General features: G+C 39.2%; 1 protein-coding gene across 3 annotated transcripts in view; it reads left to right on the top strand.

Annotated features, from left to right (window-relative positions):
- The first annotated feature begins 5,196 nt into the window (after positions 1-5,196).
- Positions 5,197-24,070, top strand: part of IL17RD (interleukin 17 receptor D) — a 44,336-nt gene continuing 25,462 nt past the window's right edge. For 2 of the 3 annotated variants that reach the window (XM_071550793.1, XM_071550792.1), the window contains exon 1: positions 5,197-5,376. In XM_071550793.1, coding sequence (XP_071406894.1) covers positions 5,254-5,376 — 123 coding nt within the window. In that variant the 5' untranslated portion in view covers positions 5,197-5,253. The remainder of the gene's footprint in view (positions 5,377-24,070) is intronic. The other variant, XM_071550794.1, reaches the window with a different exon arrangement.

Here is a 24,070-nt window from a genome sequence, read left to right as displayed (position 1 = left end):
TGTTGGTTCAAAATATTTCTAGTTCAACAGATTTTTCATTATAAAATGACTAATCCATGCAATTTTTAATTTTCTTTGCATCGTAAATCTACTTTTCTCTAAAAGTGCAGTTTCACATTACATCTAATCCAGGGTAACAGAAGACTGCTGCTGAAAGATGCAGTCCTGCCCTACTCCCTCGTTTCTCAGAGACAACATGTGGCCACAGGGTGAAAAAATTCAACTTTCTTTTGGAGCAGGGGTGAGTGGGTTTACATCAGTAAATTGAATAATCTCAGAGAACTGAACTGTCCCTTTATTATATTCATATGAGTGAACAGATTCAAAACTAAACAGAAGTACAGAAATTTGACATTTGACTGCAAAAATTCTCTGCCACTAGAAGGCCTTTATACAATATAGGGAACTGTGAGGTCTGGAGTGGGGTAATATTATATCAAGATTTGCATCCATGGATTACTAATAAATTGTTAATTTGATGGTGATCGGGGTAATTTTAATGTAATGACTGTTTGGTTTATTTCAGTAATTTCCTTTTCCCCATAACTTACTCTTATATCTGATGCTAACTTGAGCCTTTAGGAATATAGGACTGCAATTTCTTTGGTCATTAAGTGTAATTTCCTGCAGAAGAGATTAAGTCATCCAGAAAGGTCACAAGACCATTCACTCTCTACTCTCTGAACTCTACAAGCCTCAAACCATCCCCAAATACCTGAAGACAGACTTGAGATTTTTAGGAAAGAAAGCTCAAACATGACAGTGTGACAAAAACAAGTGAGCAGGAGGGAAACACTACTGCCAGGGAGTGCAAGGATTTCTGCAAGGTCTGGCTTAGTCAGCATTAAGAACTGGATACTCAATTTCAGGACTTGTTGCAAAGCATCTGGATATAGAAGTGGTAGCTGCCAGTGTCAAAGCAGAATTCATGCATCTTATTCCGCTTTCAAGTCCCATCTGGACTCAGCAGCAGCTACTGCAGAAGTGCCAATAAATGTGCAGGCACCTCAGGAGGCAGCTGGCTGCCAGGACAGCTTGCTGTCTGCTCCTTGCCACTCATCAGAGAGGAGCAGCCGGTCGGGTGCAATTGTTCTGCAGGCCGGAACCCACGGGCACTGTCTGCATGGCCTTAGAAAGTAGAGTGTGTATCTACAGAAAGCAGCAAATTAAAACAAAAGAGTGCTATACCCAGGGGTCTTTTGCTGTCTTACTAAGGGGCAGAGTCTTTCCAGACTACAAATCTAATTATTGGTTTAGCCCTAAGTGTATGTGGAAGAAATAAAAGCAGGCCTCTTTATGACTTGATGCTAAAGTTTCCTCATCTATAAAATGGGACTAGTAATACAGATTTTGCTTTCAGAACTTCATGTTTCATGAATTTTTGTCACATTTCTCAGGTCCTAGTGATTTAACAGTTGCCTTGAACAAGGTAAGTATTCATAACAATTGATAGATTTGATTCACATTTCAATTCAATTTTGTGTCCTGGGGTTGCTGTCTTATCAGTTGATAACCTTTCACTTGATCCAAGCCAGATCATTTGAAATTATGGCATGTTATAACACAAAAGATTCCATCAAGACAGATGACACTGGTGGGAATGTTCATACCCTTGCTGAGTGGCCACATCCATTTCACACTTTCTAGTTTCATTCTTAAGGTTTCACACTGGAATCTCTTTCTTCCTGTTTCTTATGTTAGTTGCTCATCCCATAGATAACCCATTCCCATGGAAGTGGGACAGTTTTGATTAAGTGGATACTTTCAAAAGATCTGGTTTTCTGCCTTCAGGTATCTCCAGAAGAAGTTCCAGAAGACCCTCCCATTGAGGGGTTTCTGTTCTGGAATCTCTTTTAGCACACTGTTTCTTGGTTTCCTGTAGCTTATCCTTATTTCACAACAGTGGATGATGCCTGCCTGTGACAGGAGTGTGATTTTGCAATAGTTGCTTGTCTGACTGAGCTAAATATTCTCCAAGCCTGATGCTTTTTGGCCCAAGGTGAGCTGTTTTCATTCTTTTTTTTCAGTCGAATTCAGTCTCTCCTGGGAGAGAGTTCAGTGTTAGGAATATGAACTATGGATGGAGCATACAACTTCCAAGTCTAAGAAGGAGTTTTTGCTGAGGGATAGAAAGATTTGGTAATTTTTAATCATATTATCTGAAATTTTTATTACATGAGTTTTCAGGTTTTTATAGGAGATGATGAGTTCTCACTTTCTGCTCCATCTGGGAACAGCTGCTCAGAAAAGGGAAGGAAAAAGGTAGTTTTTAGCTTTAAGGAAGAAGGAAGAGTAGCAACCAAAACCAGCTGTAGAATGCAGGATACTGATACCCATGACTTTTGGATATTATGCTTTCTATACTACTTGAAAACAAGAGACTGTTGTGCAAAGGACAAAAGAGCCTACAGACAAGCAGAGTCCCCACAGCCACTTTTGCCCTTATATTGGCTTGCAGCAGTTTGGAGAATCTAGCTAAAAACGTTAACTGTGGTCATTTGATTCCTGCCTCTCCACTACTGTTTTCCACAGAAGATTTCACTGGAAATAATTCTGAATGCATATGAAGCAACTAAATACTTCTGTACTGAGCCAGTTAATTCACAGGATTAAGCTGGACATGGCAGTGTGGAGGAATGGTTTTTCAGATGTGTCATTTTTTTACTAGCTTAAGCTGAACTATTGAGAAGGGGGCTCAATGCTGATTTTGTCAGGTGGCATTTTTGCTTTGTGCAACTAAATTTGAGGTCTTAGTAAACACAACCAATCACTTTGCTGCTTTCTGGGTACTGCCAATGGAACCAGTGGCAGCTGACTGTTCTTGGGTTATTCTGCTACTGAGGCAATGTCACTATTCGTTCTGTCTTTGTTTAGGTTAAAATCTTCGTAGGCTAATGCGTCAATAGCACGGATCACGCTAATTTTCCTTAGTTCTCACTTTAAAATTACAGCTTCTCCAACAGTCTAGATCTTGGTTCAGAAAAAAACACAGTTCTCCATGTGGTTGAGAAGGAGATTTGTTTGCAGAGCAATGGAGATGTGTCCGACAGGAATCACTGCTTGTCATAGATGGTTGTGGGCAGCTGAGGTATTATTGGCCTGGAATTAAGTTGTACATACGTCTTCCTTTCTTTAGCCATGATACTATGTGGTTTTATGTCCTTCATAATGCATTCAAACATAAAAGGACTTGTTATTTGCAGGTTTTACACAGCCTGACTTGATTAAAAAAAAAAAAAAAGATTACATAGTTTTCCAGCTTGCTGGGTCACTTCTTAGTAGTGTAAGGAGAAAGTAAAGCAAGAATACCCAGACAGAGGTGTATGGTGTACAGTCAGAAAACATGTGCTAAACTGTCAATTTGGTCTGGAATATACTTGACCAAAAATATCTCATCATAAAATCAATGAAATTCCACCCATAGACTTAATAGTTGGTTTTTCAGAATTTCAGCCTTCAGGGGAAATGGAGATCAAAAGTAAGAATCGTTTGTTCCCAGAGCCTTGAAGATCTATGGCCTAATCTCCAGTTTGTGCTAAAAGAAATGTTTAATGGCAGAAATGTAATTTGTGTTCATTCACAATGAAGAGCTATAACCATGCTGAAGTCATAAACCTGTTTTCAAAGGTAACTGTGATTTCAAGGACTGTGATCCATCAACTTAAACAAGCCCTTTAGGAGGCATTTATTGTATGATTTTCATCAATAGTCACAAAGAATGAAAACTCTGATAGGTGTAAAACCAGTACTAGTTAAAAATTACCAGCTGGTCATGTTTTCTTTCAACTGATTTGCTTTGTGGGGGTTTTACATACTATTTTAATCCCATCTGTAATGTCTTGCATAATACTGATGGGTGTGTCTGTTCCATTAAGATTATGATTTTGTCCAGGATTAATCATAGCAGTAGAATGTACTAAAATCAAAGTTTTTAAAAACAGTTGGAGTTAAGTGATGTGTAGAAATTATATATTATGGGACCCTGGGCTACCTCATCTAAAACTGAAGTTAGGGCTACACTGAGCAGATGGTTAGGCCTAGTGACCCTCTGAGGTCCCTTCTGAGCTAAACCATCCTGTGGTTTTGTGCTTTCGAGGAGCCTTGGACTGCTCTGCCTCTTGCGTGACTTGGAGAATTTCAAGTGAGGGGGTTGTAATTGGTGTGATTCAGGGATATATCGGAGGAGCTTGCATTTGAAATGTATTAGAAATGTGATTTATTTCATTTTGAAGAAAAGTGCTTTGGTCAGAGTATAAATTAACTCCTATTAAGAAGCTGAAATATTTATCGCTATATACGACTTTCATTGCATTTTTTGCAATTGAAATTTTATGATAGTACTTTATTTCTCCAGCTTGTCTTCCTTAATTAAAGAATAATTAAAGAGTGGCTGAGGGAGCTGGGATTGTTTAGCCTGGAGAAGAGGCTTAGACATGACCCTCTCTCTGTACAGCTGCCTGACAAGAGGTTGTAGCCAGGCTGGGGGTTGGTCTCTTCTCCCAGGCAATAGGACTAGAGGACATAGTCTTAAACTGTGCCAGGTGAGGTTTAGGTTGAACATTAGAAGGAATTGGTTCACAGAAAGGGCGATTAGACATTTTAATGGACGGCCTAGGGAGGTGGTGGAGTCACCGTTCCTGGAAGTGTTAAAGGAAAGACTGGATGTGTCACTGACAGCCGTGGTCCGGTTGACATGGTGGTGTTGGGTCAGAGGTTGGACTTAATAATGTCAGAAGTGTTTTCCAACCTAATTGATTCTGTGATTCTGGAATGCATTAACAACTGTCAAAGATCTATAATTGATCTTTGGCTGGTGGCCCTGATATTGTGAAGCACCCGGACCGTTCCGCAGCGAGGGGCTCAGCAATGCGGTACCGCAGCCGTAAGGAGGGTGGGGACACCGGCCAGGTACGGGCTGGACCCCGCGATCTGCGAGAAGGCGGCTGCAGTGTTCGGAGGGATACCCGGGAAGGGAAGGAAAAGAAAAGGAAAGGAAGCAAACGGTGCACACGCGGAGGAGGCGGGCGTAGGGGGTCTCGCTCCCTCCCATTGTTGGCGTGTGCTGGGACTGGGGCTGGGTGTGGGGCTGGGGCTGGGGCGGGGGCGGTGGGGCCGGGGCTCGGGCAGACCCCCCGCCCCGGGGCGGGCGCGCATGCACAGACACAGGCACAGGCACAGGCACACAGACAGGCACGGACACACGGACACGGGGCAGCGCCGCTGCGCTGCGGGCGCTGCCGGCTCGCAGGGACCATGGCACCGGGGCTGCCCCTCGGCTCCCTCCTCCTCGCCGTCGCCGCCTGGGTCGGTGGTCCCCGGCTCGCCGGAGCAGCCGGCGGCAGGAGGGGCCCCGCGGCCGATGCGTGCGGAGGGAGGGTGAGTAGAGCGGAGCGAGCTGGACCCGGGAGAGGGGCAGTGGCTGTTGCTGCCCCGGCCGGGAGAGCCGCGCTGCTCCCTCCGGGCGTGCGGGAGGCAGCGAGCCCGCCGTGCGGGGGCACCTCTGCAGCTCACAACGCTGCCCCGGGCTCTGCATCTGGGAGCTAATTGCGGCCGGAGGGAGGGTGGCACAGGCCGGGAAGGGACATTTATTGGTTTCTCGCCTGGGGGAGGGAGGCAGCTCGTAGCCGGCGAGTGTGAGGAGTCACTCAACAGGTCCCTCAGCAGCAGCGCTCTCCCTTCCCCGAGCCGACCTGCGCCGCAAGGAGGATAAAAGCGATCGCTGGGGCTTTGTTATTTTAATGATTCGAGGCCGGCTTGGGGTCTTAGCTCCGGGCCTGATCATTATACAGAGGATGTAGGAAATTTACGGGAGGGGAAAGGGGGGAGGAAGGTGATAAACGTTTTGTTACTGGTCTTTGCCTTTTGTTCCTGTTTCTAGTGTGTTTTGCTGTCAGACTTTTCTCGATTGCTTTTCTTTTTTTTTTTTTTTTGATAACTTTTGAGTTGTTTTGGTTTGGTTCTTTCCTTTCTCCTAGTATTACAGATTTTGTTGAAGCGTGGTGATCCGGGAGCACTGGAGGGAACACAACTGACTTTCATTGCTTTTCCTTATTGTTAGACTGTCACTAAGGATTTTCTTGGTTTCAGATCAGATCCTTTGAGAACGTTGCTGCAACACACAGGTTCAGAAGTTTGTAGGGCAGAGTTTAGAAAGGAGAAAGCATCGGGAAATGTGTAAGAGAAGAGTGTGGAAAATAAAACAGACTTCAAACCCTGTTTAAGCTTAAGACCTAAATCTTTATGTTGGATGGAACTGATGAAGGTTTAGAATCTCCTATTCGGCCTCTTTAACTGAGAATTGGGAATAAAATGTTTTGGCTCAGTATGTCCCTTGTGTGTTCCGTCAGACATGGGCACGATACTACACAGGCTCATAACAACCACTGTATTTTTTGTCGAGTTTTGTATCAGCTATTAAGTAAATTAGCACTTTTAAAGCTTGATTAGTGTATTCTGACGTTTATAGAAACACAGAGATGCAGTTTGCTCTGCATTTATTTTTTGCTTACATAATTAATGTCATTGTGCGCATTAACTTGGAAGGTACCACAATATAGTTCTTTTAATATAACATTTTTTACTGGCTTTTAGATTACTAAAACTTACACTGTTTCCAATTAACATAACCCCCCTTTGTTTTTATTGCCCACAACTAATGTGCCATCTTAGCTTATAAAATATTTGCACTGGTTTCTGGGTTTATTATGTTTTCAGCTTCAAGTTCAGGCTTCCCCAGCCAATTTGTTAGATACCTTGTCTGATTGTGTAGTTGCAATTTCTCAGTCTGATTTTGCAGCAGGGCTCTTGCGCATGATTGCCTCCATAACCCGGGCAGGGCAGCGTTTATTAGAGTAAGGACTGCAGGATGGTACCCATTGTCTCAGTTATGTGGCATTTATCTTGGGCTGCATGTAAGTTTTGAGTAGACTTGACATACTATTAAATGACTGATGGCCCCTCTAACACATTGTCTGCTCTGGAGCAGGGTTGCCTTTGAAGTACTACCCTGTAGGAAGTAAAGAGACTATTTGCTCTATTAAAATTCCTTGGTATTTCCTCTGTTTAACCACAGGCCACTTCCCCTCTGCCACTCTAAACACTGCAGGGACACTGACTGATTGAAAAGACACAAGCCCTAAGTAATTGTATCCTATTCAAATAGATATTCTTATTGCAGGTTATTTATAAGTAGTGTCTAATTAATGTGTGCTAGGGGCATGAATAAATCTTAACATTCTATACAGAAAAGGTAAAAATGTCTAGTTTATATTAAATGATGTGTTTGAATTGAGGTATTTCTCAATGGCATTATTAATCTCAAAAAACATCATTTAACTTTTAATCATTGTTTAAGGAGAAAGAATATGTCGATAGGTGGGTGTATGTATGTGCATTTAGATACACATACATTGGATATTTTCCCCTTAAAATTTTAAATGTGGGATACACTTCCCATGATGAATCTTTTTTAATCATCTGAATGTTGTTTTTGAAAATCTGCATTCCATTTTGCTGCATTTATGCAATTAATACTCACTTTCCTTTCACTCTTCAGAACACAGTTTTAAGTATCCCTAATATTTTGTGGCAGTAAAAGCCTGACTTGATAAGAACATATTAATGGGCTATGGTTAAAAGAATGTGATGAGGAAGTATTTGTTTGTTTTATTCATAGCTCCTGAAATTAGTCTGAATAGATAACATTTTCAAAACTAAATTTTTAGATTTATTTTTTTTCTTTTACAGCTTCCATTGTAAAATATATGCCTGTATTAATGACTCTCTGGTTATACCCTGGCATTTTTCTTGCAAAACCAATGTGTGTCTGCAGTAGGAAAGCAGTTAATACCATGGTAAATAACTTAACATTACCGTGCTAAGAATTACCAGGTTTCAGTAGATCCAGGATTTTAGAATTTGGATTGACTTTGGTAAGTCTAGGATTTCTTTCACTGATGTTTAACAGATATTTTGATGTATTCCAACTATTAATGTTATTTCTGATTAAGGGAGAACGTTTGCTTAAAACAGAATAGTATTGCCAAGTAGCTTTCCATCTGGATTATCTTAGTACGTCATATGCACACCTTCATCCAGAAAAAATAAATCAGGGAAGGACCTTTTTAATCTAGAATAAATATGTCCACATGGGGAGCTATTCTGGAAAAGTAGTCTCTGAATTTTTCTCATCCTGTAAACAAGCCATGAGATGCACAGAGAAGACAGACTTGGGATCTGAGAATGATTTGAATATATTTCAGATTCATTTATTCACCATTAAACACATGAGCAACTTTACTCTCAAGTTGGTTTGTAGATTCTAATGGGGCTACACACATGAGTAATTTTTTTCATGTGTGTTTAATTCCTCTGAAATTCCTGGCACTGAACTGTGCTCAGTATAAACCTTAAATTTAATGAGACTGTATGATGAGAAAGAATAACTAATACAGCATTTCAGCAAAGCTCCCCCCCTCGTTAGCAGGGAGTTGTACCTTCCTGTGCTCTGCTAAGCAAAGCTGCTCAGACATAGTGGGGGGCCCTGTTCCCGTGCATTCTCCCCTGAAACTCCCCCTGTGTCACCTTCTATGCTCTTTATTTAAGGAGCTTTCCATTTCCTTTTCTCTTTCATAGCAGAGACTCTGAAGAGCCCCATTTCCTACTGTTTCACCATCAGGAGCTCTGCCTGGCTCATTATTCTTTAGGCTCATGCTGCCATGTCCCTACATTTATCTCCTCAAGCATCCCAAAGCAGACTCATGCTCCTCTCCAACTGGAGTTTGCAAAGCTCAGAACTAGGTCATACTGAAATACTTTTCCCAGCTAAATGCATGTTTTGGCAATTTTATTTATGAGGAAGAATACCCTATAAAATAGTAAGAAATAATTTACCAAATTTAAAATTCTTCCCTTTTATTTCTTGTTCTAGTCCAACTGTTAAAAAAAACCCCAGATTTTCTCTTGCAGAGCATTTAAAAATTTTTACAGGTATTAAGCAGAAGACAGACCTTAACTGGAGCATGGTGGAAGGTGTTAATGTTTGCTATAAGGGAGTTCTTTAATCTCTGGACAGTTCCAGAGTTGGTTGAAAGCTCTGCAGACCAGGTAGCAGCAGTTCTGTATCTGCCATAATTCTGGGATTTTTACAATCAATAGATTTCTTTCCCCAGCATACAGAACAATGTGATAGTGTTTCAGAAGTGATGTGTCACTTAAAGCTTAGTGCATCTCTCTGACTAGAAATAAAGCAACATGGTGAGTGCAAGGCTTTGCAAGCATGGTCAGCCATGCAGGTAGGCATCTGTACCACTTTTGTTTAGCTTAGAATTTGACTTCAGGATCCCCCCAGGGTTTGTTGTTGAGGTTTTTTTGAGTTTCATTTATCAAGTACTGTAGCAGAGAATGTGACCCCATTTTTACTCTGGTGTCAAAAAGCATTGATGACCATCTGCCTATTTAAGTGAATTTTAAAAAGCACAAAGTAGCCTAAATATGTTAGTGTTTAAATTAGCAGATGAATGTTTCCTCAGGAACTGTGAGGCTGTATACTTTAATGATGTGTTCTTATGATAAGCATGCAAACAACCTAGAGGAAAAAATGACAGAAACATATACCTGTTTATGTAATTGAAACTAATTGTCAATATTAACAACATGGTTGTTCCTTATGTGTTTGTGTGAAATTGGGTAATTTGAATGAGAAGCTCATTCATCAGCTGTTAACAGGGTTTCTGCAGCTGAAGTCTCTTAGGACTGTTACAGGTTTAATAAATTCCCTCTCTAGAACCACATCCCTTACTTTAGATGTCAAACTCCACTCCCTGCATTCCTTTCCCTGAGAAGTGCAGTAACTGCTGTGCCAGACTTGTTCATTTAAAATCTTGAGACACTCATTCAAGAAAATGTTCTGCTTTAATACATTACTACTTTATAAGCTACTGGTGAAAGGATGTTAAGCAGTCATGATTAGATGATACCAGCTTTTCTTAAGTTAATTGTTTGGAAATGTTAATATAACATGAATGTTACTTAATTAGAACTGCAACATTTAAAGGGTGTTTAATAAGGAGCAGCTGTCTTTTCTAACAGATCAGTCTGAGGATGATGAAACAAAGCTTTGATGTGAACTTGCCTGCTTAATTCTGCTCAAAGGCTGAATTTTACCCATAAATTTAGCATGTGTTTTTAGAAGCAAACAAGATGAGTGTGAAGTATTACTGCAGAACTGTTAAACCTGAAGGCTATTTTTAGTTTTTAAAAGTCAAAATTTTTCAAGCATCTTACTTTGTTTTTATATATATGGCTACCAGCATAATTAAGTGTATTTTAAATACATTTTTTTCTAAAAGTTTTGGTTAATGCTGATGTTTCTATAGAATGTGTTGTTTTTACATTAAAACCCATTGCAATATTCGTACAACATAAATGCAGATACTACCACTTTGGTTATCCAAAATTCTGCCAGCCAAGCCAGGGTATAAATGTGTATTTCAATATTCTTCAACCTATTTCGCTTAGTAACTTGTATTTTCAGCATCAGATCTAAGACATCATTTCTGTTTTTTTAACAAGTGTTGGTGACCTCTGTGGACTGGATAAGTTGCCCCTTGTCAAATGGGTGTACCTTACCAAATGGTATAAAGTTTCTGGTAGTAAGACAATAGTAAAAAGCAGCAGAGAAAAATTCCTTATGCTGATAAAGGTGCAGAAATCCCATTGGTGTGCCAAACACTGTCTCTTGGTGCTCTGTTCTTGATGCATTGTTCAGGTAATAAAGGGGATAGCAAAAGGAAGTCTCTGCATCCGAATTTGGTATCCTGTTCAGTGGTTACCCACATTTTTCCTCATCTCTTGGCTGTTGATCAGGATTTTTCACCCATTTGAAACTCAGAATGCTCTTTTAGATTCTAGTAAAGGACACATACCAAGTGGCTGACTCTACTTTTTAAGCCCCCTCCATTCCTTTGTCAGCTCTTCAGTAGTAGGTGATGGACATGAACAGGAATGAGGAGGTAATCCTTGTCTTGGTATGTTATCAATAATTTGGATGGGACTCATGGCTGGCAAAACCTTTTGAATAGATTTATGTTGAGAAGAAAGAAGGAATACAAGATTGTTTTAAGTATCAATCTGCAGATGTGCACGCAATGTAAGGGGCAGGGATTGCTTTCCTTTAGATGACTAGGAAATCCTTGATTTTTATTCTCACTGATAGGACATTGTACCTCTAAATAGCCATTAAGACCTTTTGAGAGAGGGCCATACACTTCTAGGACAGGTAGGAAAAAAAAGACTGATAGCTCACCTACTGCATGAAGAACATTAATGATGGCTGTAAGTGAGCAACATTTTCAACAGAGAGTGAAAATCTATCAGTAGTACATAAATGAATATGGAACATATGGGATAAACGTCATAGCAATCTGTCAAATACATGTTATGATCTTCATGTTGCCTCCTAAGTTAAAAGCTGTAGATGCATGAGCACCCTTTACTATTCTTACAGTTTTGGATTTGGTCTTGGGCTGTTATTCAGCAGAATGGCAAATCTGGTTTTGGGGGCACATCACTGCTGATGCTTATTCTAATGTACCCAAATAAATGGGAGAGGTAGCTTTGTCCTAGGAGATTTCAGGGTAGATCCAGTGTCTCTTGGAGGCCTGGAAGTGTAACCTCTGAGATGTGTGTTCTGGTTAACTCAAGAATAGTACAGTTGTGTGTCCATCGCTGATCTGAATCAGGTTTGTACTGCCTGGTGATCTGGCAGCATACAGAGGTGCTGTGAAGTGGTGACCTCACTCAGTGTTGACTGAAGCACCTTTTTGTTGGCAGTGTGGAGTCAGCAAGCCAGTCTTTGGGTCTCTCCCTGGCCTTTTCCTTTCCCTTTACAAAGTACAGGGCAGAGCGTGTTGCAGGAATGCTGAGGTCAGTGTAGTGTCTTCAAGGCCAATGCTATTGAAATGTGTTCTTCTGTTTTCTGTGACCTTTGTGTTCTGATGATCTCACATGAAAAGTACGAGCTCCTTCTGTGCTCCACCCTGGGTGAGCACAAACAACAAGGGGCAAAATGAGGAGTGTGTGGAGTTCAAAGGGCTTCAACTAAATATGAGTGTCAGGACAGAAGTTGCTATACATGGTGGGTATTACACCAATAACTGGACAACATCAATCTGAATCTTGAGGCTGCTGTCTGAAGGAGGCAACAGGTCTGCAGTTCTGCTTGGAACTGCACATTCTGGGCTGTGAGGTTTCCAAATAATTTGATTTGTAATGATTGGTCTGTATGACCCCTTATCTCTCAAAATTGTGTGTAACAATAGTTTCCATACCCAGGGAAATACGGCAGTGCTGGATTTTCCTCATGGTTGGTGGGCAGACTTGGATTTTAATTTCTGACCTTCTTTCTGTTCTTCACTCTTCTGTCAGTGGGAGGGACTAGATATTTCTGATCTTACTCCTGACCACATTCAAATCCAACCAAGCAATCAATGACTTCCCTGACTTTTTTTGTATCTGGCTGTGGGAAAATTCCTGGTTGGCTGGCTATGAATTAATGAAAATCCTTAGAATGCCTCACTAATGATAGCTCCTGTGGCTTTAAAAATGCTATTCCCATTTTTAATTTGAGGGAGGTCACAGGGGTTTTACAGAAACTAAGAAAAGAAAACATCTGGTTGTGCTCTGCTGATGGGCTGCTTTTGTGTGAAGGAAAGTTATGGCATCACCTCAGCATCAAACACTTCCAAGGTGTTCGTTTCTAAGAACTCTTTGCAAGAACCTTCTTCACTCAAACTGTGTTTTCTAATTAATTTTGCTTTGTATTTTGAAATGGAGGACTTTAGTTCTCCATGGGAATCCCAAACTCATATTGTACCTTAAAATGCACCCAATCTTTATAAAATAAACTAATTTTCCTGATTTTATATATATATCATAAAAATGTTTCTGTATGGTTACTAATATTTTCCTTTAAAAGGTGAGGAACTCCAAGATTAAAACAAGCTACTGGATTGGATTCTGGGGTTCATGAAAGGAAATTTGTTTTGTGTTTGCATATCCATAGTAAAGTTCAGTTTCATGTATTTGCATATAAAATGCCAAAGAGTAATCCAATTTGTGAAAGTTCCCTTTTTAAAATTTTAATTTTACAGGCTAAAAGAGAATGATTTTTTTTTGCCCAAATAATGCAGGTTAAAATTATGTGTGAAGTTAGTTTAGCTCATAGAAAGGTATAGTATGAGAATCTTTAGGTCCAAACAGTAAATCTTCTAAATTGTTAAAACCAGAAGTTATCAGCTGCTCAGTTAAACACATGTGTGCCAGGTGTGACTGGCCTGGAATCAGAAAGCATTAAAAAATACAACTTTAGAGACTTTTAATAGTCACATTATCTTTTTATATTATGGAATGCTTTAAACAAACTATGCAGGCCTCTGTTTGTCATCTGTGTGGAAAAAACACCCCAGTCTGTTTTCCTTTTAAGCATTAAATGCTAAGGGTTTTTTTGAGTGGTTTTGTCATGGTGTGCAGGTTAAAGAGCTGAAATCCTACCTGTTAAAATCAGTGGCAACACTTTGATTTCCATTTTGATGGGATTTTTTTTCATACTTAAGTGATTTAATGCTTTGTGATTGCCCAGCACCAAACTGCTGTGACTGACTTCATGCAGAAGCTGATACAAAACTCTCACCTGGTGCTTCTCTGTGCTTATGGGAATATCCCTGTCTGCTAAACTCGGGCAGAAATTGACAACACAGATCACTTGATGTGCATGCCACACTGGAGAGGATTTGGTGCTTGTTCTCAGCGCAGGGCTAGCCAGACTGGCTTGGGAGCACAGGGAGCTGAATAGCAGAGGCAGGATGGCTGTGCCACTGGGGCACTGCCCTGGTGTTCCTGGCTCAGCCAGCACAGAGCACTTGGCTGGCGTGGCAACTTCTCATGCTGGGGCTGTGATGATAATTGCTGTCTTCATTTCAGGGTTGCACACCTGTCCTGGAACAACCCATACAGTGGGTTCTCAGGGTAGGGAGTGTGCTGTAAAGTTGCATCTTAGTTTATCACATAGGAATAACTTCCTTGACTAGCAGGCTGTAGGATTAGATTTTCTCCGCCCAGTTAAGGACTCCATCCTTTTCCTCTGTCTGAGCTGTTAAGGTGCCAGTCTGTATCTCGTCTCTAAGCCCCTGTAAATCCTACCTGTGCTGCTTCCTATTCCTCCAGTTTTCATGGGAATCAGTGTTACCTTCCTGTCTGGGCTTGCCCCTAATTGTAGGCAGTAGTAACAAAATGAGGATGGAAGTTGGAACTGGTAAATTGTGCAATTTATGCTGAGCATAAAGAGTGCTCTGTCTGGATGAACTTTAAACGTGGTGTGGGAAGGGGGTGTTGCTGAATCACTAACCTTTTTAGCAAAGTTTTTGAGTTTGTGTTGGGCTTCCCCTTGAAATCTGAGAGATACAGGGTATAAATGGGTGATTTAAGCCTCACCCTGTAAGTATGATCAGATCCTTAGAAGCTTGGAGTGGGATTCTGAAAATAATGGAGTGCCCTAACTCCTATTAACTTTCAATGGGGTTTGTTCTCTTTTGTGGCTCAGGGGTGTAGTTATGTTTTATACTGACTGAGCAGTGAAGCTGTTTAGTGAAATTTTCACTCCCATCTGCTTCCTCCTGCTTTGGTGTTCTGTCTGCCCTTCCCTCCCCACCTGCTTTAATGCACCTATGTGTGAGCTGCATTGTAAATCACATTATTGAAGCAGTTTGAATTTAAAGTATCCTTGATTCTTTTCTTTTCACAACTGAGGTAGTTTCAATGATATGAATAAAACGAGGTCCCCATGCAGTTCAGTTAAATACATGGTCCAAGATGGTGAACTACAGCACGGAGGAAGAGCCAGGGGCTGGACAGGGGAGTCAGGAAATCCCAAAGCTAATTTTGTCAATTTTAGGTCAGTGTTCCATGTAACTATTCAGGTGCTTTTAAAATTCTCACCCTTGAGGTGTGTTAATTTAGATACCTTTGAAAAAGTATCTCATCAAAAGAATTTGAGATTAGTTTACTGAGCATACATGAAACTGCACTATTAATGATTTTTCATATGAATGTTCTTAACAGTGAGTTTTTCACAAGCAAGAAGACAATAATGTTTCAGAAATCACTTCAGTGTCTGCTGAAATGCAGCCAACTCTGTGGTGGAATACAGAGCTCACAGTAATGTTATACAACCCTTCCTGCCAGGAAATGAAGAGTAGTGTATTCCTTTGTAGCCCAAGGGGGGGACCTCACCATGCAGCCTATAGTTTGGAAATGGAATTTGGGCAGATTACTGCTAAAATTACAGAACAACCTGCTAGGTCTTCTTACCTCTCTCTATTTCTTACCTTGCTCTGAACTCAGCATGTCCAATCAGTAAAATACAAATCTGTGTAGTTAGGGTGTACAGGTAAGGATTGTTCCTCACTCTATTTACTTTGTCACAATTTTCTCTGAGCCTCCTCATACTGCTTCACAAGACAAGTGTTAACAGCCCCCAAAGGAGAAAGGGCCAGATATTTAGCCTGATGCTTTAGTTAGGAAAGAATATCTAAGGTTTTGGGTTTTCTGTTGTTTATTATGAAATATTAAAAAAATTATTGGAAGATAAATTTCAAAGACTCAGTAATATGATCTATTTCATAGTTACAGCTTTGTTTTATTGTTTAACTTTCTTTTTTAGAAAATTATGTTGGTGGTATTTAATAATTATCTTTACCTTAGTTTACCTTCTGACAGGAGTAATAGCTTAACTAAAAAATGAGTTAAAATAAGAATGAAAAAGACAAAACAAACACTTAACTCAGCCTGGCCCTAACAGGTGAAAAGTTATTTTTCTATGCTTCTTCAGAACATCAGTGGAAACAAAACCAATATCTTTTATTCATTAGTTAGGAATAATGCAGGTTGGGATAGCTTAGGTTTCTCCATATAGTTGCATTTGTAAGAGTAATTCCCTAATCATGCCATTCACTTTTGGGGTTCTTTTTCAATAAGGGCCACTGGCCGTGAAATGTCATGCAGAGTTTGAAAATGGGACATTCAGCTCACTAAAGAATGAGCTGCAAGGACAGAAGTTTCTTTTTATTGCATTCTGGCAGTAAATGTAGGAATAAAGCCACAATATAAGTGATGGAATAGCAGCCAACCCTGTCTAGCAATGCTGAGAGATGTGGATGGTCAGTGCTCAGTGTAACCACACTGCCTTTACTTTCCATGTTGTACTTACTGTTTGGTATATTCCATTCAACCCCAGAAGTTCCACAGTATAAACTGCAGCAGTTTATTTGGTTGTATGTGGGGAGCTGCCTCAGTTACAGGTGTGATTGCCCCTCTCCTCCCACTGTGGTCAGGTTTTGTTGCAACAGAGGAAATATTTGTTTCCATGTTTACATTTTACAATCACATCCAGGTAATATTCCTGTTTTAAGGTATCATTATACTAGAAGTGAAACCGAATGATTTTTGTGTCTACTTCTCAATTTATTGCAATAATAGAACTTTATATCTTCCTGTTCAATGTTTTAGGATTAACTGTTTATATGTTCAGTTTAACACTGATAAAAAGAAGTCAAGTAAAAGTTTGTGAGAAACACAAGTTCAATTTAATTTTAATCTGCATTTAAATGCTATCTTAAAACTTTCATTGCATTCTGCCTTCTTAAATATGGTGATTGCTAGAAGGAAACTTGTTCATTGTATTGACTTTCTGCCTAGAGCCTTTTTTGTTAGAAGTGATTGCTTCCTGCATGAAAAGATCAGTTAGGTGTGTGAATGTATCTATAAAAACAGGAGGCTAAAAAAACAGTGTAAATTTTTTTTTAGTATTTTGAAATTCAAAAGAAATTTTGTCACAATTTGGTCAAAGTCACCTAACCTGTGGCTCTGTTTTTGTTACACATGCTGATGGTCTGTGGATAACATTACATTTTTTCAGCATGAAACTGAACACTTCAAATCCCTAAAGCAGGCTCAAATTTATGGTTAATAAAAGAATTTATTGTACTGGATGTCATCTGTTATATCACTCCAGGAACAGAAACTGGCAGTGAGTGGATAGGAAATATTTCCATTTCAGATCGCTTCAGTCCATGGTCTGGGGCAAAGTGTCTGATTTCAGAACAATCACTGTGGATATCGATGTACAAGAAATATTTAAGAAGAGTAGAAACCTTTTCAAATAGATTTTTTTGCTTTGTAGTATTTTATGTAAAGATACTGCTCATTCGTGTCACCTACTTTATTTTTGCAAGGCAGAAGGAATATTGCTAATGTATTTTCAGGTGGATTTCTGTATGTACCAAGTGAACAGCAATTTGATGAGTTGCTGTACAGAGGCCAAACTACTTCAAAGTCTCAAACCTTTGTATTTGTAATTGGTTGGGTTTTTAAGGGTGTGAATTCCTAAGTGTTGGTTGGGTTCTTCCAGCTAAACGGATTCCTTCAAGTTGTCCCCTCCTCAAATGTATTATAAGGTATGAGAACCCTGGGTTGTAACTTTATTAATGGAAACTTCAAGCAGTCAGGTTGAAATTTTGGTATGTTTTTCATGTGCTAGGTAGTACTTACACAGCTCTATATTTAAAAGTATTTAAAGTGTTTAAAATAATGGTACATTTTAAACGGGTATGTTTGTCCAGGGGACATTTAAACCAGCGGAAAAAATAGTTTTACATTTTTACCTTCATCATGTATTAACATCCTGAAGTACTCAATTTTTCATTTTCATTTGTTGTATATTACTATGTGGTTATAAGAGCTTAGAACCAATTGTGTATTTCCTTTTTTAAAATGTGTGGCAGAAGTGTTCTTTTTTTTTTATACAGATGCTACATAAGACTGATTATTTTATTGAAATTGTCAGGAGTTTCAGTGGTTTTTTTGGGGGGGCAAACCAGTTTACTGATGTTATTTTAAGGGATATTATGTGAGAAAGAAATTATATGAGAAGAAAATAGTGCCTTGTAGTGGCCATGTAAATGCTGTATCAGGTTGATAATTTTCATTTCAATCCTTTCAGATAATTAATTTTTTTTTCTAATGCTTTGACTAAGAGGCAGAAGGAAAACGGATGTCATGGTAGTGTTCAAAAGGAAATAACAAAAATCTATTCTGATCCTTTCTGGGAGTGTGTATACCTTGATGTGACATGGATGTATTTGTAAATAGAGAAATCAGGTCCGAAGCTTCTTTAGTATTTCTTAATTATTTTACAGAAGACAGGTAAGCAGTGAATTTGGCATGTCTCATGTTTACTTAAAAATCAAAAGAAAAGTTAATATACAACCCCTAAAATCATAGCAGATGATTAATTCACCTGATTTGACACCTTGATTCTGATAGATTAAAATTGAGCATCACCTTCGGGGTGATGAAAAAGCTCAGTGTTTTGCCACTGTAAATGTACCTTTGTTCATCCTTAAATCTTTTCCATATTAACTTTGAAAGGCTTTTTTCTCCCCTAGATGTAGGTAGATTATAATTTAGGTTTCAAATGGTTCTTGTCAAATTTCTCTCAGCACTTTTTACCAGTTACCCTGGTTATACCATTAAAATAACTCAACCTTACACTTACTAATTACTAATCAAAACAGCTCAAGCAAATAATCCACAAATTATAATGTGGAAAACTGCATCTATTTGCTTTTGTAGTCAAGCCGTAGCTTCTGTCTATCAGCTCTGCATGAAGTAACTTATTTAGGTGTATGGGGTTTTTTTCAACTTTGCAGGAACAAACCTTAAAATAGAAAACAAGCCTTAATAGGGCAAAATTTATTACTTAACCTGGGCAGTTTGGAAAAGTTTTATTATCTGAGGTGTAGGCTAAAAAATAATTAATTAAATCTGTATGTAAAAACAAAGCACTCCCCTTTTAAAGACAGGAAAAGTTTAAACTATGGAGTCATAAAACTGATTAGTTACTCTGAGTATCATGGAAGGGCATGAACTGAAATGTGCATCTCGTTATGCTGTGTGTGTGGTGTGTTCCCTTCAACAGCTCATGCTTGATGTGCTGTTCTAAAATGATTTGGTTTATTTCTTGATTTTTGTAATTTTAGTGAGGTGGGAGAGATAACAATTTAGGATCCACTCCTTTCAGGTTCCTCTCACTTGGAAGGACTTAGAGTGGAATGAGTCTGGATCCCATTGGTGCTGCTTGTGTGGAAACCAGAGGTATTTCTTAGATCAGCACAGCAATGGTATTTTTCCTGAGGCTAAATGCACTTTGTCCCATTCCTGCATTTGTCAGAGTAGGCCATGACAGAGCAGCCCCATGTGCCAAACCTGCATTTGTGCATCAGGCCTTTGATTTTAGGGTTCCTGTCATTTTTCCCACGGAATGGTTTCTTATTATTATATATCAGTATTGAAATTTACTGTTTCAAAGAAAGCTGATTTGACTGAAAATTTAAATGCTCTCAGGATGTAGGTTTACTTTGCATGGGTTGGTGGCTTTTTTGTGTTTTGTTTTTGTGTTTTGTGTTTTTTTTTAATTGCTTAATCCAATTTTAAGTAATAATACAAGAACAAAAAGTGTTCCAAGGTTCTAGGCACTGGATAAGGGCAATCCTTCATGAAAAAGATTTAGAATGAAAATATTGCAAGAGCTTAAATGGTAGTTAAGCAAATGACACAAATGAAATAATTTAAAGCCTAAGCAGGTTGTGGTACAGGTTGTGTCAGTGTTTTAGCAGATATCACATTTCATGTCAGGTAGTGTATTAATTAATATGGAAAGGGCAGTTATGAACTGGCCATGCACAATACAGATAGAATGTGTAACCTTTGCTTTGGCCAACTTTCAAAAGCACTTAACGTGAAATACTTAGGAAAAATGCATCTCTTAAACTGTTTAACTTGTTTGGGTGTACTACAGAGTGTGATATCCATAGGGTGTGATTTTTATTAGTGGAAACTGAATGCAGTCAGAGTGGAGTTTCAGTACCATTTCAAACCTTAACTCTGTCTTTTAAATCTTGTATCTGGGTACCCTTTTTTAGTAGTTACAAACTCTGTGAGACTTGATAGCACATAAAGCCTAAAGAGTTTCCCAGTACAGAGATATTTAAAACACACACATGTCCCTGATTTTTTTCCAACAGTATGATTTAGCAATGCTTAAAGCTTTTTTAATCCAAGTACTGAGGAGAGATGAGCACAAAGGAAAATTTGAATGTACTCTGTCTTCTCTCCATCCTTTTTTTTCATTGTGAAAAACCTCAACAATGGTGATTGCAGAAATTACTTTATGTAAAGAGATGGTAGAATTCCGAGGTAAACTTCATTTAAGGCTTCCAGTTCTCAGAATTCTCAAGAATGTTTCCTCAGAAAACCGTGTTTTGGATGGTTTTATTTTGTTGTGCTCAAATTCCTGGTGTTGATCATCATTTGATGGAGCTTTTCCTACTTGTCTGGAGTTGGGGAAGCTCCAGTTTACTTATAGAGAGTATAATTGGAATATTTTACTCCCATTTCTTCCAAGTCTCCTCAGGTGGACAAGAAGTATTTGTGCAGCTTTGTGTATATTTCTGATGCTTCCAAATGGAGGATTTTTTGGCTGCCAATATGATGGCTGTACTCCACAGAGGGTAACCAGGAGTGTATAAATTCCCTGGCAGCCAAGGCTTTAATTCTGCAGCCATCAAATGTGTCTGGCTGTGTCTCTGAAGTTCAACCATGTGGATCAGCAGTACAAGTGAGCACTGGACCTTCTAATCCTCACTGTGGAATGTATTACTGCATAAGCTGTGGAGTAATTTTCATCTTCTCTGTGGACTTGGACTAGGCAGAGGTTCTGAGAAGGAATTATTTCCTCAAAGTGTATAGTTTAGCAGTCAGGATCTGTTTGCAGAGATTTGGGGGAAGCAAAGAGCAGGGAAGGAACCAAAGGCCACAGGTTTAACAGAGCTGAAAGAAGGGCAGTGTAACTGAGCCTTGTGTCTGACTGCAGGAAACAGCTCCTGCAGCTTGTCCATTACCTTGGGGAAAGGAAGAAAGGGAGGAATACTTGATTGCTTCCCAGGGGCAGATTTGTAGGTAAAAGGAATTTATGTTATTTCCATAGTTGATGTACAAGAACTTAGACTTCTAACCAGAAAGTATTTTTAGTCATTGTGTTTGACATCGTGGCCCCTCCATTTTTCTGGTTTGTTTTTTTTTCCCCATGCACTTTAAAAAAGTTTGGAACAGTCACCATGCAGGTGTGTTCTCAAAGTGCAATGTCTGCCCCTCACTTCTGGTGAGGGGATTGTGTAACATGCCTGTGTGTGGAACAAATGTGGTGCTTTTTGGGATGTTAGTCTTCTTGTGTCTCTCATGATAGTGAATTTAATGCCAAAGGTGCCTTCTCATTGCTACTGAGTGGATGCCCATCACCTCTCAAGGCCTTGCTTCTCATTGTTCAAGGCTCATTAAGCTCACAAGGATGGGAGCTTGGGGAGGAGATGCTTATGGTATTTTAAAGAAAGCTTTTTTTTGCTTCATCTCCTGTAAAAACAATTTCATGTGAGGTATTAAAATGTTGTTGGGAGATTCATGAAATATTCTTTAAAGCCAGAACATGAAGGTTTGGCAAGTAAATAATTGGTTATTCCTGGAATAGAACCATACTGCTTCTGAATTCTCAGTTTTAAAATCTCATTTATGAGTACAATTGTGTGTTTCTAAATCCCTGAGAATAGGTTTTTATGTCCAAAATAATTGTGTTACTTTAAAGGGAGGGATTAAGATGGAAGAATTCCAAATCCTATCTACTTTACTTTAAAAGTTTTGTGAGTTCTATGGCACTTTAATCAGGGGAATTATTGCTAAATTAACTTGCCACCAGATCCTCCAGAACCAAGACTTTAGTCTGTTTATAAGGTTGTCCTACAAAACCAATGTACATTATTGTTCTTTGCAGTCATGATCTCCTGCGGATATGTAATACTTTCTGTAATTGTGCCTGTATGGTTCATTTGTCTAAGTAAGAATTAAAATTAGGTTTCTAAGAATACACATCTCATATTTTCTGTCTGCAGACTCTTAAAGGATTTCAGTGACTTTGTCTCAAATACAAGAGAAGGATTAGGGAGCAGGGGGAAACATTGTGTGAATACACCAAAACCAAATAGATATGCTATGTCAAATATTTCACATTCCAGCCTTTATATGATGTTCCGCTTTAAAGACTTCCTTGCAAGCAGCTGTTCTTATCATTTTCAGAAGTTACAAATCGGATAAACTCCTCCTGGACTGCAAACAGAGTATCTCCAGTCTGCTTGTTCTACAGTTGTTTACGACAGATATCTCCAACATTGCAGTAAATTTCAGATTAGAACTTTTTTGAGGTTGAACAGTTATGAATGAAACAGTTAATCCACATTTGATGAGTGTTCCCCTCAGAATTGTTAGGGGTTTTTTGTGTGTGCACTTTGGCATTATATTGGGAGGTGAAGAGTAAAAAACCCACCCTGAAATAGTCATAACTGTGAATTGTGTTCTGGATGAAGCTTAAAACTGAACGTATGAAGTCAGTTCTAGTTACTTTTACAGATTTTCTGTTTCTTTGGATGAAACCTGAAATCAAACAAAGAGCTCATGCTTGGAGTTTCCAGTTTGAAAGGTAGGAATCTGGCAGCAGAACGTTACTAAGTTTTCCAGATGACATTGCATTTGCTCAGCTTTAAAGGCAAAGACCTTGGTTTTGGATTTGCCTGACTTGGAAGTACTTACTCATTTAGGAGAAGCAGCAAACTTTTATGTGTATAAGATTTTGAAAGATACAATTTGTAACTCAAGTATTTTTCTTATTTGCATTCCTTTTCCCCTGATATTCTGTCTTCTGAAAGCTACATAATTTCTTAATGTGGTAAGCAAAACTAATAACATATCCATATATATGATACATATTAATGTAAATAATATAAATCCATTGCTCTCTTATGCTTAATTCACCTCTTGAAAACTTTTCTTGATTGTATTTTAACTGTGTTTGAAGATCTTTGTCAGACAAAGACTGTGCCTCTCAGCTTATGGCTCTGAAAGTGCACAGTCAATAAAATGAATGAAAACATATTGTTTAATTGTTTTGTGGACAGATTAGTTTAGAAGTAAACTAAGCTAAAATTCAGTGCTTATGCAATTCAGTGCTTATACAATTATTCTTCTAAGTGTAGACTTAACTGAGACTGTGGATAACTTCCCACCATAAAAAGAGATCCGTTCTTTGAGTGGAACAGTGAGCTTGTTGATTTTACAGTGTGCTGTGCAGTATGTTAAGCAGCAAACATGCACAACAGGCTTCATAAACCTCTCCTCCTCCATTATTTCAGATGTGTTATTCTATTTGTTGTTTGCAGCACAAGTCAGTGTTTCTCAAACTAATTTGTCTTGGGTCCCTCTAAAGGAAACTTCACCATTTGCAGTCCCTTTCCTTCCCAGTCACAGTCACCATTCCTGCACCTGTCTTGGCATTGCTTTTTCTCTCCCCTTCCCAAACACCTCGTCTTTTCTCCCAGCTCTCCTGCCAGGGGTCATGTCCCTCAGTTAAGAGAATGCTGTGTTAACTACAGATCTTGGCTTTTGTCCAAATATCCTTAGACTATCACATTTCATAGTGTTTGTGGGAAGTGGCCTTTGTTTGAAAATATTTATTTTGGTAACTTTTGCAGGCTTTTTGTTGGGTTTTAGAAGGCTTGTAATTTACCAAACATTATTTGCACAAGAAAACTGGAAAGAACTAACTGTGGCAATGCAAACAGTGGAAAACTTCTGAGGCAAACTGGCAAATTGTACAAGAGAAATCAGAGCTGGTGCTGCCCATTCTCTGCCACGCTTTGCTGCAGTGGATTCCTGAGTTTGACTCAGAGATTTAAGATTTTCACAGTAGGCAGCAAACAGTATAGATGAAACTTGCTTCCGTTGTGGTGAAGTTGTGGCTCTGAGAACTGGCTGTTCCTTAAAGTACCTCCGGTCCCACAGTTTGGATGAGCAGCTGGGTGGGGCCGTGCTGCTGTAAATATCCTTGGAGTATTTCTCTCACAATGAATTCTTA

Source organism: Pithys albifrons, chromosome 3 (assembly GCF_047495875.1).
Source record: "Pithys albifrons albifrons isolate INPA30051 chromosome 3, PitAlb_v1, whole genome shotgun sequence".
NCBI lineage: Eukaryota > Metazoa > Chordata > Aves > Passeriformes > Thamnophilidae > Pithys > Pithys albifrons.
Note: the sequence above shows the minus strand (reverse complement) of the source record. Positions and strands in the feature narration are given on the sequence as shown.